Source organism: Diachasma alloeum, unplaced genomic scaffold (genome assembly GCF_001412515.2).
Source record: "Diachasma alloeum isolate Michigan unplaced genomic scaffold, Dall2.0 Dall_scaffold_00681, whole genome shotgun sequence".
NCBI lineage: Eukaryota > Metazoa > Arthropoda > Insecta > Hymenoptera > Braconidae > Diachasma > Diachasma alloeum.
Genome location: NW_021680813.1, coordinates 5,278 through 17,731, shown reverse-complemented (window position 1 = coordinate 17,731; position 12,454 = coordinate 5,278). Strand labels below are relative to the sequence as shown.

At 40.4% G+C, this 12,454-nt stretch overlaps 1 protein-coding gene across 1 annotated transcript; it reads right to left on the bottom strand.

Moving 5' to 3' along the window:
- Positions 1–6,185: 6,185 nt before the first annotated feature.
- LOC107044140 (F-box-like/WD repeat-containing protein TBL1X) lies at positions 6,186–8,034 on the bottom strand. The gene is made up of 2 exons (XM_015265916.2): positions 7,636–8,034; positions 6,186–7,539 (listed from the first exon to the last, which is right to left on the bottom strand). The coding sequence occupies exons 1-2, from the start codon at positions 7,939–7,941 to the stop codon at positions 7,408–7,410; spliced, it is 438 nt and encodes a 145-aa protein (XP_015121402.1). The 5' UTR covers positions 7,942–8,034; the 3' UTR covers positions 6,186–7,407.
- Between the last annotated feature and the right edge of the window lie 4,420 nt (positions 8,035–12,454).

Genomic DNA, 12,454 nt, shown 5'->3' with positions numbered 1-12,454 from the left:
TAATCAATAATCAATAATCATCGCACAGAGCACCATCTTTGGCTGGGTGGTTTTCGGCCCAGCCTGTTGCAACGACTGCGGTCCGAAGTCATCATACTCAGTCATGAAACGGCTAATCAACAAGTCCTGGATCTTTTGACGAAATTCTGGATTCAGGAGGAATTACCAATTGAATCATCATGGCTACTCCTGTTCCTCAGAACACTTTGTAGAAACTCATTCAAGAGACTCAACAGGTCTCTCACCTCAACTTGAGTGCAACGAAATCAAAGGCTGCAAAGCTGCTCCAGAGAATTAACACAAGATTATCGACAGATCCCTCATTTGGTAACCTCTATCGAGATTTTATCCAGGAATACGAGGATCTGGGTCACATGCAGGGAGCAACAACTCCATCAGGAACATCACCAGTTTATCTTATCATTATTATCTTTCTCATTACGGGGTGGTGACGAAAGATAGAATCACCACCATGCTTAGAGTGGTTTTCAATGGATCAAGTCGGAGCTCATCAGGTGTCTCAATCAATGACATCCTTCATTCCGGTCCAAAGCTGCAACTCAACAGTGCAGAGGTCCTCATCTGGCTCCAACGTCATCGCCTGGTCTTTGGCAGTGATATCGTGGAGATATTTCGCCAGTTTAAGGTACACCCGGACGACTGGGACCTTGAACGCATCCTATGAAAGAATGTAGAAAATCAACTCATCGAATATCAACTGACGACAGTCAACTACAGAACAACATGCGCGCCGTGGCTGTCAAAGGGCACTACGTAGATGACACCTACGGTTGTGCGGAGGACGAAAAACCACTCATGGCGATCATGAATGATTTAACATATCTCTGCATGGCGGGCGGCTTTCCCCTGAGAAATAGACCAGCAACTCACTGGTTATTCGCCAGAAATTGGGATTAACCATATCATCATCAAAGCCAGTGGAATTGGAAGAATAAACGGTGAAGGTTTTGGGTCTATGTTGGCAACCTCACTCAGACATCTTCCATTATAAATCGAAGAAGCCCTCAACGAGCGCCATCACCAAGCGAACGATCCTCTTTGAGATTGCACAGATCTACGACTCTTTGGGTCTAATCGGGACAGTCATCATTAAAGCCACGATACTCATCCAGGAACTATAGCTTCTCAAGGTAAATTGGGGCGATCCTTTACCCTTAGTGTGCCGTAATCGATGGCGAATCTTCAGAAACTAACTTCACTAACTGGATCAATTATTCATTCCATGATAGCTTTATCTCTCGTCAGACTCTGCAACCATACAATTGCATGGATTTACTGACACATCGAACGTCGCCATGGGTGCCGCAGTCTATCTTCGATCAACTCCAGGGTCGGAACCGACCGTTACTCTCGTCTATGCTAAAACGAAACTAACCCCTCTGAAAAAAATTTACAATCCCCAGGCTAGAGCCAACTCCATCATTGATACTCACCGAACTCGGCGCCCACGTTCTCAAGGTTTTGGAGATCGAGAATGTGGAAATTCACCTCTGGAGCTACTCCTCAGTGACCATCACCTGGATCAATGGCCACGCATCGAGATGGAAAGACTTTGTACAGAACAGAGTCACCGAAATCAAGGAGATCTTGCTTTCAGCAAAGTGGAGGCACATCAACGGTACCGAAAATCCAGCGTATTGTGCTTCAAGAGGGATATCACCATAATCGTTAGCAGCAAATCATCTCCGGTGGAGTCGATCACTCTGCCCAACAATCCCCCAAGAAGAATGGCCACCATCATCATTCAATGCAGCAACTGAGGCTGCCCTCGAGGAACGATCTTCAACAGCGAGATCTTATCCAGTGCGCATCAACGACAACAACGATCTGATCAATCGCTACTCATCGCTAACAAAATTGCTGAGGGTATCAGCGACAATTTATCGAGTCATCAAAGGCTTTCGACATCAACAGGTACCAGAATCGCCAATTATCACGCCTCAAGAAATCGAGGAGGCTAGAATTTACTAGGCCAAATATACGCAGAATCAACACTTTCAAGCGGCCATCAACATCCTCACGATCGGAGGGACACTGCCGGCAAACCATCGAATGTCAACATTTACTCCATTCCTCGACAATGACGGAGTTCTTTGCATAGGTGGAAGACTGACGAATACAACCTTGGACCCAGGGCAGAAACATTCTCTGATCGTACCGAGTCACTCGAAGTTATCACTAATCGTATCTGACGCTCATCAACGCAGTTTCCATGGAGGCATTCAACTTATCTTGGCTCACATCCGACAGAAGTACTGGATCATGGGCGGACACGCCCCAGTACGATCTCATACCATCAAATGCATCACATGCGCACGTTATCGAGCCATCAGAGTCCAACAATTAATGAGGTAATACCCATTCAGACGTGACACCATCCAGACTTTTTCTCCACTCAGAGGGCGACTTTGCTGGATCTTTTAACATTCTGAGGTGTGGACGATCAGGAGCAAGCATCAAGATATCCAAGAGATACATCAGTGTGTTTATCTGCCTGGCAACATCGGTCATTCATCTAGAACTTTGCAGCATTCAACCACTTTACCAGCAGAAGAGGTATTTGCGCGACAATCACCAGTGACAGAGGCACCAACTTTGTGGGAGCTCAATGTGAGTTGAGTGCTCTCTTTTACTCAGCATTAAGGGAGTATGCAGAGATAGCTGCAAGACTCGCCGCTGATGGAACTGAATGGAAATTCATCCGTCCTTACTCTACACATATGGGTGGTAAGTGAGAAGCAGCCGTCAAGTCAGTGAAACATCATCTGCAACGCATCATCGGACACTTAACTCTGACGTACGAGGAATTTACGACTCTTCTTACTCAGATTGAGGCGGTCCTCAACTCAAGACCTCTCTGTCCTCTCACCAAAGATCTAGCGGACGTATCAGCATTGACTCCAGGATATTTCCTAATTGGAAATACTCTCACCGCTGTTCCTGAACCATCAATACTCAATCTCAGCTCGGAATAGTAGGTCAAATAGTAGCTCATTAAGTTAATTTCAAGTTAGTTTTTCTAAGAAGAAAAAAAAAGGTATCCTGATTCGGGTGTTTTTTTTACAAAAAAATATTTTTCACCTAGAAATACAAAATTTGTTGACAAAGCCGATATTGTTAGTTACGGCTTTATTATTGATAACTGATAAAAAAATGCATCTATTAACGTTCAAAGAAATGAGAAATCTGAGATTCTGAATATAATTAGACAAAACTTCATTAAGATAAAAATGTTGGTATTTTTCATTGCAAAAACTGTTTGTACCACCAGATTGATATGGTTACTTATGAATAAACAAACCTTTACAAACAAATTTAAAAAAAAGCAGAACACCTGTCGGGCAAACAGAATATGTGGGATCATATCCCACTTATGTTCGAGCCCGTGTGCCTTCGAATTTCTTAATTTGTGCATTGATAATTATTTAATTATTTCCTTCATATAGAGGTCCGGAAAGTCGATGGATAGCATGTAGCATCCCGCTTTCCAAGTAATTTATGCCTTAAAAACATCTAAGGTTGACCGTGTAAAATAGCCCGGGGATAATATAGATATTAAGTTATCCATATACCTAATATTAAATTTCAAATTCTGAAGAAATTTCGACTGTTGACTGTGATGCCCATCATAACGGAGATTTTTTTTGTTTGCGCAGAAATAAAGCAGATAAAAAGCAGATAATTTAGGCATAATCGCCATGTTGGTCCGAGGACCCTGGCTGTCCAACTTTATGGGGCTCGATAATATCTCCACTTTATACATTCAAAACGAGCTTCTCCACCATTCATATAACCACCACTTTAATTCTGCCATGAATTCACTGTTTCTAGAAGACAACGGTAAATTTAAATAACGTTTAAATACAATCGAATTGTATAACGGTGGGTTGCACATGAAAAATAATTTTTACGGTGTAAAAAATTCAGTTACCTAATAGAACCAAGTATGTGCTCAATTGAAAATATATTCCTACCGCCTAGCTGTATTTAAAAGGTAAAAAAATATCAAACCCCAGTAAACGTCTTCGTGATTTCAGCGTGGTAAAAATTAATGATACTCAGAGGGAAAAATCACTATAAAACTTTTATTTTTCAGTAATTCACTGATGTGCCTCTTAATTCGGCAGTCAATTGTTTGTTAATATTACATTACATACATCATAGAACTCAGCTATTCACATTCTACGCAATTTTAATCTTTAAGATATTAATTTGTTTCTGAAAATGCAATAGAATATCTTTTATCCCTCAATGTTGAAAGTATAAATTCCTGTAGATATATTCTACAGTTTACCATATTTTTTCATCAATCCTCAAAATACAGTTCGATGAACTCCAATTTAAATCTCAATTGGCGTGGCAATAGGGTCTTTGTGGTAATTATTCCAGCTCCCTTGATTTTATGTGGATACTTAATCAATTAACGGATTATGAAAGGAAAATATTCAGTGTAAAACAATAAAAATAATTATCTTTTGAGATATTGTGAAATAAACCATAAAGTATTGCCTATCGCAAGCTTCATCAGATAGCAGTGTAAGACTCTATGAAGGAGCGAGAATTAATTGAAGAGGTTCCACAATCGTCTGAGAAGATAAGTGAAGGGTTATTATTATGAAAATCTTTTGAGTAAGGAAGCAAAATAACTATTCATTTTGCAGATGAGTGATTTGGAGAACAATCACAATGCCGCATTTGAAGTAACGTGACACGTATTACATTAAGTATTTTTTCCAATCTGATTTCAACTCATCAGAAGGCAGTATTTGAAGCTGGCCGACAGTTTCATTTCGATTATTTCTCCAATTCAAATTTCAGCCAATAGAATTCGAAGTTACTAGTGCCATAGCCTACGCGAAATTCAACTGATAATTTATTGATAATTTTACTGACTATTTCCTCCTTCAGAATCTCGATCAATAGAATCATTGCATTCGGGAAAGTAACATGGTTTTATTTCGATAATTTTCGGTTATACCCTCTTACCCATGGCAACTAAGAAAATTATTGGCAAACAATTCTTTTGATCGAAATTCTGAAGAAGGAAATAGTCCGCTGAATAACACTCGAGCTTCAAAATGACTCGGGCATTTCCCTCAAGCTTCCCTGCATACAAACGAGCGTCAAGTGTCGCAGGTTAAAAAATCCTGAGCACTTGTGAGAGTGCAAGCAAACTCTCATTTGTTTGCAATGAACCTATCGGGAATTACCCGATAATTTTGAAGCTCGAGTGGTATTAAATGCGAATATTTCTTCCTGGCTTTTGAATATTTCGTAGTAGCCCTTCACTTTTTCGGCTGATTTCAGATCGAATTTTCTATTTGACAGTTTATTCGTTTGTATGGAGAGAAGTTTGAGGGAAATACTCCGATTCATTTTGAAGCTCGAGAGGTATTCGGCGGATCATTTCCCACATCACCATTTCGATAAATAGAATTGTGGTATTCGGTGTCATCGTGGTATAATCGACAATTTTTTTCATTCTGCTTGACAACGGGAAAATTACCGAGCGACGAGAAATTATTGGGATATTTTGCTATAGCATCGTTGCACACAATGAGAAGGATGAATTTTACAAAAACTCATCCCTCTCGCTGATACGCAGGAACACTTGGCAGAAATATCCCATGAATTTTGAAGATCGAGGGGTATTCGGAGAATTTCTTTTCTCCTGGGATCGACCGATCAGAGCCCAATACTCAATCAGCAATAAAATAAATCAGAGTCTAATGGTCGCGGTCGCTTGGCACCTAACACGAAAATCTCACAGAAATAAAAAAAATATATAACAAAATTGTCGTAGAGAATTCTGTCCAAATCGATTCATTTTAAATGACTCTTTATGTGGAATCAAATCAACACATCCTCACACAAGCTTGGTTTCAGAAATGGAAATATCAAAATCAGAGATAGGAATCGATAGGCAGCTGTGGAATTATCATCATTTTGATAATTCACTAGTAACCTAGTGAACCTAGTGACGTAGTGAATTATCATATGTAATACCACAACAGCTTCAAAATTATCAGGGATTACTCGATAGGTTCGTTGCAAACAAACGAAGGAGTCAAGATTTTCATATTAAAAAATCACGAGTGCGAAGCACGATTGATTTTTCCTGAAAAACTTGACGAGTTCGTTTGTATGCAGCGAATCTTGAGAGAAATACCTGATTAATTTTGAAGCTCGAATGGTATTCGGAAGAGAATTTTTTCCATCCAAATTTCAGCCAAGAGTCAGTCCCCATGGGGAGCTCATTCGACTAGGAAATCTTTTGTCTTTCATGTATATCAACATGAAAAATTACCAGTTGAATTATCAAAAATTATCAGTTGAATACCGTGTTGACTACATAAAATAATTTGGCTAAAATGGGGTTGGGAAGAATTCTCAAAATAAAACCCACATGACAGTGTCACGTAACCTAGAATACTGCGCTCTGATTGGACGAGCCAAGGAGGGAAGGCAGTTCTCGATATAATTCTCGTCTGATTGGTCCACGGGACGTTGAATACCCCAATTCTATTGTTCGGAAGAGTGATAGGAGAAATAATCAGACTGATAATTTCCCTGCAGCCTGCCAATTCTTTCCAAGAAATTGGACAGGTAATCTTCACATTTTGGTAAAACACCACATAACGCTGAACACTGCACTCTTATCGGCCGAAGTCAGAATTGAAGAAATTATCCTGCGAATACCCCTGTACCTTCAAAATTCATCTGATATTTCCCTCAAGTTTTCCTGCATATCAACGATCGAGATAAGTTTTGCAATAAAACCCTCGGTCTGCGCGCTTGGCATTTCAACCTACACAACTCATCCCTCTCGTTGCTATGCAAGCAAACATTCAAGAAATATCCGATAATTTTGAAGGTCTTGGAGTATTGTAGCTCAAATTTTTCCTCAGTTCTGAGTGGTTTTTCTGATATTTTCTCTTAAAATCACCACTTCCAAAAATAGATGTAATTCTCACCACTTCACTCTTGAAAGGCGGATTATTTTGTAATTTTCGGTACAATTGTTCTGTTGCTAATTGAGTAGTGAAGTAATATTTAATCAATCCATTCGAAAGTGAAAGTCCGAAAAATTATTCAGAACACTGTACAAAACCAGATCAACTATTAAAAATATCTCGACATTCTACCCAAATCTATCACCTTCAGACATATTCACAGATATTCATTCAAATTTTTTACTTCTATCTTATTTTACTAATGAATTATTGTTTTACACTTCAAATTTACGATTCGTTTTCTATTTATAAGTGGGTCACAAGGATTCGAAAATCATATAAACAATTGAAATAAAAACAGAATTTTCCTTGAATGAAAATCGAGCTGCCAAAAAGGATAAGCAGTGTATCGAAACTCAATTCCGCCGGATGATCACAGTTTACGAAGATCAAGAACAAATACACTGCCATCAGATGCTGAGGCACCAACTTTATCACCCCTGCTGTTCCAACACACCTCGAATATTCCGCCTGTTCCCTTGTAACTATGCACTAATTGTCCACTCTGTAAGAAAAATAAAAGGAGAAAATTAAATATTTCTTAAAACATTCCGTAAACATCGTAAGGATGTACAATGAACATTGAATTTCACGGGTTTACCTGTGTAGACCAGATGTGAACGCACTTGTCAAAACTTCCACTCGCCAGAAATTTACCATCCGGACTGAAAGCAACACTGTAAACTGGTTCGGTGTGTTTTGTCAACGTGTGTATGCAGGCGCCCCGTTCCACATCCCACAGTCTCACGGTTGAGTCGAACGAGGCACTGGCCAGTGTCAAGTTCATATTAGGATTTTGTGTTCCTGGTCCGGTCGGCGACCATTTTATTGTGTAGATTTCCTTGTTATGCGCTTGGAGATTGTGAACCCAAGTGTCTTGCTTCATCGACCAGATTTTTAAACTCATGTCGTCGGAACAACTGGCAAGTAGATTTCCTTGTGGGTCCCATTTTATAGCATTAACTTCATTCTGTGAAACACATTGGGATTAATTATTAATATTTCGGTCTATGACTTCGAAAGGAGAAAAATCACTCATTCATAAATGAAAAAAATCTTATTGAGAATGCGAATATTTCGTATAGGATTTTGCAAATAGGATTTCCTATAGGATAAAATATAGGAAAAACTAAACAGGAACAAAATAAAAGAAAAAAATGTAGCGAAGGGACTTATATATTTAAAAATGAATGTTAAGTGCGGTCAACCGCAAGGCCACTTAACATCCATTTTTATCTATTATCACGGTCAAAGAATCTTCCACTTTTTAATTTAACTTATATATTTATTTCAGATTATTTGAATGTATTGTGTTCGAGCTTGACTTAGCAACCGAATACTTTACCGCGACACGTATCAGCTGATATATCGCGGTCCTTGTCGCAGGACATCTTCGCGGCGATGCTTAATAATTCGGACATCCTCGATCGGATGATTTATATCGTTATCGCGGGAGCTCACTCTCGTTCCAGCTCTCATGGTGTAAACCAATGTTACGTTTGCTGTGAATAAATCTAATTCGATATATATTAATTTCGAGCGGTATACGTTACAAAACCCATCTATCCTTTACCGAATTCCCACAAGGAAAAATTGTGAGGGCCCTTTCCAAGCCCCACTTCTATATACTTCTATATACAATTTCCTAATATTTCAATAAAAAATATGCAATTTTTATAGTGACTGTGTCTCCACTATGCCCTTGTCTCGACAGTGGGCCAATTCCCAAATCACTCCATCTCTCTCACACAGAAAATTAAAACCTAATCCTCAAAACTTCCCTACCATAAACAGTCCATCGCATTTATGGTTATTGCCATAATCCTCCGTGCGTCCTAATCCCTCATCATCACCTGGCGTCCATAATCCCTCGTCCGCCTGACCGGCGCCTGTGACGTCATGACGGAAATTTCTCCGCCGGGACCCTCGAGGCAATCACAGCTCACCGGCGAAAACTTACAGCGCCGAACCAATCGGAAGCCAGGGTTTCACTCATCCCTTCTCCAAATTTTCCACCAATCACCTCCTTGCACTCCACTTAAATATCGCACACTTTCCACACTCATCATCATTCCACGTCCATCATTCGAACACTCAACTTCATCGTGCAGAGTACAAGTCCTCTTACGACTTACGCTCTCGACAACATTGTATATTTTGTACATAAAAAAGAAACTCAAGGGAACACAATAAACTCAATTTCGCTCAACGTTGGACTACACATCTTTCCATCAACCTGCTCACCTCCACATAATTAAAAATTTTTGTCTTTTGTTTAAACAAATTATTGTCAAAAATGATCGATCTGGTGTCAATGGAGTAAGTTTTTCCATGAAGCACTCGATTGATGGTAACATATGGAAAATATCTCAACATTTAAAAGGGGTAGAGAATTTTGTGTAAAAATCTTTTTTACAGAGCAGAATGCGTACAAAACAGCTTTTATAAAAATGCTTTCTCCCACCGTAGATTTAGAGTATTCATTAAAAAATTATCTCAAGATTTGATTGCCAATTAGTTTTTTACAATATCTCAAGATTGGAGCAAAATGGCGATTTCTCGGCTAAGACCTTTTTTGTAGGGAAGAATGAGGTTTATAAAAAAGGATATTATAAAAATCCTTGTATCGCCTTTCTATTCCGAGATATTGTTTAAAAGCTAATTTTCGGATTTAAGCGACGGATGGGTTATGATATTCAGGAGATTTAAGTACTGCTAATCAATGCTCAATAAATCATGGAAATGAAGGTCATTTTCCTAGATTTTATTTTTTTTTCAACAGGTACATTCTTCCTGATTCACCATAGATTACAAGAGATTTTCTTTCTCACCCAATTAAATTCGATGAACTTTTTCTTTCATTATTCATAATTCGTTGAAACGACTGGTGACAATCCCTACTATCTTTTGAGCATTGTTCACGATTGCCTTTAAAATCTGAATTGTTATTTAATTTTACCGCGGATTGTTAATCACGAGGTGCCGGGATTGAGAGAACTAATTAAACACCAATTAAAGAAAACAATATTTAATTGCACAACTCAAGTTATATACATTTTAGGTATTACGTAAATCAACGCAAATATGTTTATCATTCAGGGAGCTACGATTAACAGTCTCAGTGTCCAAAAGGTAACTGCACAATTCGGCGCGCTGACCAGCTGATCAGGCGATGATCATGGATTTCGAGGCTCACGTGATTGCCTTCAAGTGCTAGCGCGGTTATACTCGCAATCGCGATCATACCGACCGTGTCGTTCTCCAGTAATTAACACGAAAGAGTTACAATCAGAAACAGCTTGAAAACGTTTACCGCCCGCTATGACGTCTCCCACGCGGAGGGGAATCAACTTCACTATTGGTCGAGTGTACGTTGAAGTGCTTGTCTTCACCTTTACAGTTCTGACCTTGCCGTCCTGTCCTGGGTAAGTTTCAATGTCGCGTACTAGAGGCCAATTGCTTGGTGGAGTTGCAAGGTCCTTAATGAGAACTACGTCATTAATTTGTAAGTTCTCCTGTTCTGTGCGCTATTTCTATCGGGTCTGTAACATGTGGAGATATTCACTCCTTCAGCGATTTCAAAAGTTGTCGTTGACATGGTGAATGAACTGCCAATGCGACAACTTGTTCGAGTTCAGCTCTAATGTGGAGGAGGCTGGAATCGCGTTCAATGGTTTACCGATGAGAAAGTGTCTGGGAGTTAAGACCACGATGTCTTTAGGATCCTCGCGGAGGAGTCCAAATGGTCTCGAGTTTCAGTTGCACTCGATTTTACTGAGCAGAGTACTCCATTCCTCGAAGGTGGGCGTGCAGTCGTCCAATAGTCTCTTCATCAGGTTTTTCACTGACTTCACTTCTGCTTCCCAAAGTTCACCGAAATGTGGTGAGCTGGGAGGGATGAAGTGCCACTCGATCGTCTTCGTTGCGATGTTGGCTTGCACATCGGGGTTCTGGTACAACTCGTCTATGACTTCCTTGAGTTCGCGTTCTGCTCCTTGGCAGGTGGTGCCATTGTCGCTGTATAAATCCGATGGTAATCCACGACGTGACGCGAATCGGTTGAATGCAGCCATGAATGTCGGTGTTGAATGGTCGGACACTAGTTCCAAGTACATTGCGCGATTGACCATACACACGAAGAGTGCGATTTAGCCCTTATGCGATTCATGTCCGCGGTCTGGGGTCTTGCGAAGGTTGACGGGTCCAGCATAGTCTAGTCCTGTGTGTACGAAGAGTGGTGAAGGTGTTACGCGTTCTGGAGGGAGAGCCGACATGATTTGGTGAGCGGATTTCCCGTCGTATCGAATGCATTTCACGCATTTGTGGATGTGGCTCTTGACGAGGCATCTCGCGTTCAAGATCCAATACTTTTGTCTCAGGGTACTTAATTTCAGCTGGAGACCTCCATGTAGCGTCCTTCGGTGAATATCATCGATGATCAGCTCCGCTATTCTTCCAGTGAGCACAATTATGGAATGGTTCTCTTCGTACAAGACTGTTGCCTTGGCAATACGTCCGTTCATTCTCATGATGCCATTGTTATCTATCACGGGGTGGAGTGGGAGCAGTTTATCCTTGGTTGGAATTTGCTGATTTGCTTGCAGGAGACCAATTTGGCTCTCAAATGTGCCTCGCTACGTTTGTCTAATCCAAAAATCATGTGATTTTTCCATTAAGGCGATAAATGAGTCGTGGTTGACGTCTTCTCAATACGTTCAAGGGCTTCAAATAGTAGGCTGTGATTCTCAGGATCTTCTGCCATGAGGAGACACGGTGAGATAGTTCAAGGATGTCACCTAACGCATAATCACCAAGTACCTGAATTTCCCGCGTTGTAGCGTTGAATGTTCCTTAGTTCTTGTTTGAAGAGTTGAGTGGATCTTTGTTGTGGCCATTGACTTGCATCAAGTTTTAGCCATTTTAGTGCAGTCCACCAAAAATCATGCGTGACTAGATCCGCAGGCAAAATTCCACGAGAAGCAGTCAGCTGGGTTCGATGTGGTTGGGACGTGATGCCAATTGGCTGTTGGGAGTCTAATCTGGATGTCCGAAACTCGATTTGTGACATATGTCGGCCAGTGTGATGCATGTTTTTGCAGCCAGGCGAGTGCTATTTGCGAGTCACTCCACGCATAAATGGGTACCCGAGTCGAATAATTGAACCTGACAAATTCTACTTAGGTCTCTCCGTTCAGAACTGGATAGATCTTGGGAAGCCTCTTCCCAAGTGCTTCCGAGACCTTTCTACCTCTGGTTATGTCCCACTTCAGCACTTGTTAGGTGTAAGCAGGACTTGCATTCAGACTTTCCAAATCCTTGCCGGTCCCCGTAATTCTATGGGCCTATATTAAATCTGCGTTCATATCCCTATTTACTCATGCGTTATTGAAATAAAAAATGCAATTATTGTTTTTTTTTTA

Coding starts and splice junctions, on each gene's coding strand:
- LOC107044140 (XM_015265916.2), bottom strand. CDS start 7,941: ATGAGTTTAAAAATCTGGTCGATGAAGCAAGACACTTGGGTTCACAAT. Junction 7,540..7,635: donor TTCACATCTGGTCTACACAG/GTAAACCCGTGA, acceptor TTTTTCTTACAG/AGTGGACAATTAGTGCATAG.